The 3,222-nt window shown below is 33.8% G+C and overlaps 2 protein-coding genes across 3 annotated transcripts in view; one reads left to right on the top strand and one right to left on the bottom strand.

Moving 5' to 3' along the window:
• LOC107616984 (receptor-like serine/threonine-protein kinase ALE2) overlaps nt 1-717 on the top strand; it is a gene marked incomplete in the record, with an annotated part of 4,749 nt that extends 4,032 nt beyond the window's left edge. For both annotated transcript variants that reach the window (XM_016318829.2, XM_021110323.1), the window contains 1 exon segment: nt 1-717. In XM_016318829.2, coding sequence (XP_016174315.1) covers nt 1-440 — 440 coding nt within the window.
• The window catches only part of LOC107616985 (protein HOTHEAD), an 8,350-nt gene continuing 5,865 nt past the window's right edge, over nt 738-3,222 (bottom strand). Inside the window, exons 4-6 of the mRNA XM_016318830.2 lie at nt 2,629-3,014; nt 1,365-1,933; nt 738-973 (exon numbers count right to left, since the gene is read on the bottom strand). Of these exons, the coding sequence (XP_016174316.1) occupies nt 925-973; nt 1,365-1,933; nt 2,629-3,014 (1,004 nt within the window). The 3' untranslated portion in view covers nt 738-924. The remainder of the gene's footprint in view (nt 974-1,364; nt 1,934-2,628; nt 3,015-3,222) is intronic.

The raw sequence follows: 3,222 nt of genomic DNA, 5'->3' as shown, positions 1-3,222 counted from the left end.
AAGTCGCAGCGATTGCATCCATGTGTGTGCAGCCAGAAGTGTCTCAAAGACCATTCATGGGAGAAGTAGTTCAAGCCTTGAAGCTAGTATGCAATGAATTTGAGGAAACAAGTGATGTCAGATCAAGGAGTTTTCAAGAAGGAAGTCTCCTAACTGACATGGAAGTGAAATTGTCCGGTGTTTCGGACGAGGGGGAAGACTTTTCTGGGTATCATACCCCGGTGTATGGCTACCAATCCGGCGAGGAAAAGGTAGCATTATCAGCAACAGATTTGCTCAGTACTTCAGGCCAAGAATTTGAGTCTTTCAGGAGGCATTCTTCTTCAGGGCCTTTGACTAGTGGAAGGAAAATAAAGTTCTGGCAAAAGTTGAGAAGCATGTCCAGAGGAAGCACCAGTGAGCATGGATTTTCAACTAAACTAAGGCCTGGATCCCATTAAAACTGTTTCAATCTTGACTACATTATTCTGAGTACAGATTCTGATGAGAGTGGACATGTATTTATTACTTTGTTGAAAAAAAAATGGCAATTTTTGCCAGAAAGACTTGCATGTTCTTTTAGCACATTTAATGTGTGCTTTGAGAATATTTATAGTCACTCATTTTAATTTATGATGTTTGTAAATTTTGTAAAAAAAATGAAGGATGAGTGATTGTAAAGCAGCCACATTTTCAGAAAGAGCTGTTTTAAGAATTTATGGATTTTCAGCAAATTTCCATTTAGGATAACCTTTTCATCCACAAAAAGTCATGAAGCCATGACCTTCTTGATTAACAGTTCCACTGTTTTACAAAACATTACACAAATAAACTACTTTAGCTTAGCTTCCAATCCTATAACTAACACTCTTTTTTTTCCCTCCCTAATCTGCAAGATAGCTGCTCTCATCTTCACACTGCACACTTTACTTTTCCTCCTCATATTCAAGCCAATTTCCCCAACCTATCTCTCAAAATCTTCAATCCCATGTACCTGTCACACACAAGTAGATACCAACATGTAAATATTAGCATCATAACTTCCCTATTTAGATTCATGAAATGTCTTAGATGCACCAAGTTAAAGTTGGTTGTACATGATTCACCAAAATAAACCACTGATATAGATATAATAAAAATTGTTGATAAAAGTTACATTAAGATCTATATCATTGGATCATCTAGATGCATGATGCACCAAGTTTAACTAAGTATATCATTAGCATTATCTTTAAATGCAACATAATGTTTATTATGATCACATTTAAAGTCTCAAGACAGAAATACAGAGATACAAAAGTTGTTTTCTATATTTTGATCATACAAAATAGGAGACAAATTTTCTTAGTCTCAATATCTCTGTATTATGATCTCTATGTACATACCTGCCCATCATCATAACAGTAGCTTGAGGATTTGTTCCTGGAGACTCATCAAATGTTGATCCATCAACCACTCTCAGCTTATCAACACCAAGAACCTTATGATCAGAACTAACAACCTTCCCAACATGGCAACCACCATGGTAGTGCCAAATTGTGATCACAGTATCTTTGCAAAACTGCTCCAAAGACTTAGTATCATTGGCATGTCTTGGTACAAGGTTAACACTGGCCTTAACACTGAGGTTAAGAAGTTTCTCTGTAGTTTCTCTGTTACACAGAGTGTAGTTTGTGAAGTGTTGAGACTGAACTACCTTTGTAGCAAGCTTGATCCCTTCGACGCAGCGATGGAGATCGTAGGGGTGGCTGAAGTAGTTGAAGGTGACAGAAGGGTTGTCATTGACATTTGTGTTGACCAATTTGAGGTCACCTACTGACCAAGGATTTGCAACCTTTGATAATATGAAACCTCCTCTGAATGCTTCAACTGGTATGTCTTTCTTGTTCTTGATAAAGGCTTGAACTGCTTCTTGTGATCTTTGCTTTGGAGGGATTGTAGAGAGTTGTCCAATCTGGTTGTTCATGCAAAAATTGGCACAAAAAAAGAAAAAAAAAATGAATGTTAATGCATGGTGTTCTTGAGATCATGGAACTTAGATAGGAGAGGAGAAAATATAGACCCAAGATATATGAATAAATAGACATAACAATGTGTTTATAATAGAGAAATTTGAACTCTAAAAAATAATCATGTAAAAATAAGTTCAAACTAATATTAAGAGAGATTCTGTCACATTATAAAAAATAAGATAGGTTAAAATACAACACAAATTTCAAAATATTTTTTTATTTCTAAAACAAGAAAATTAAAATATAAAAAAGATAGTTCGGTGCACAAGCATTTCGCGTTAACGCAGAGTCCGAAAAAAAACACACTTAAAAAATGTAATATATGTAAACTAATCTAATAATTATATCAGTGGCTAGTTCAATAACTTGAATCCGTGATAACACAACTTAACTATTATTCTAAAGCAAAATAATTTAAATATATTAAATCCAACTTGATGAATCATGTATTGAGATACAATGACCTATAAATGTATAAAAATATATAAAACAGCTTAAAAAAAAAAAAGAATAATGGAGGTNACATGGCCTAATTAACTTCTAAGGGTTCGAATGTGATCCACAATATTCATATATTCACATTATGTGTAAATTTATGATTTATATTAAGTGAAATATAACATAATAATGCATATACCTCAGGTGAGACAATGCCATGGTGCCAATGAATGCTATTTGGGGACTGACTAAACCCACTGCTAGCCTCAATATAAACACCCAACTTGGTAATACCAACAGTTTCAATGAGTGACTGATGAACTTCCCTGTTTGAAGGAACAAAGATTGTGTTCATTGGATTATCAACCATTCCTTTACCAACAAAAGGGTTGTCATGTACAACTGAGATGTTCAATTTCTCTAGCTCTGGTTTTGGTCCAATTCCACTTAGCATTAGCAATTGAGGTGTACCAATTGCACCACTTGATACTATCACTTCGCTTTCTTTATCATTTCCAATTATTGCTTCATGCCGTTTCCCATTTTCATCTTCGAATATTACACCTACTGCTTTTGGTCTTTTTCCTGCAAACGTTTTATTAGCATTATTATATTATCATACATTATTAACATTATTATTAGTCATGTAATGAAATTAAATTATAGGGACCTAGCTATATAAAACTCTCTATACAACATAGAAACTTGATTACAACACTTACCGACTAAAAAAATATAAAAATTTAATTGTAAATTAAATAAAACTACAAATACAATTTTAAATAATTTAGAC

Source organism: Arachis ipaensis, chromosome B09, assembly GCF_000816755.2.
Source record: "Arachis ipaensis cultivar K30076 chromosome B09, Araip1.1, whole genome shotgun sequence".
Lineage (NCBI taxonomy): Eukaryota > Viridiplantae > Streptophyta > Magnoliopsida > Fabales > Fabaceae > Arachis > Arachis ipaensis.
This window is presented reverse-complemented; position numbering and strand designations above follow the sequence as displayed.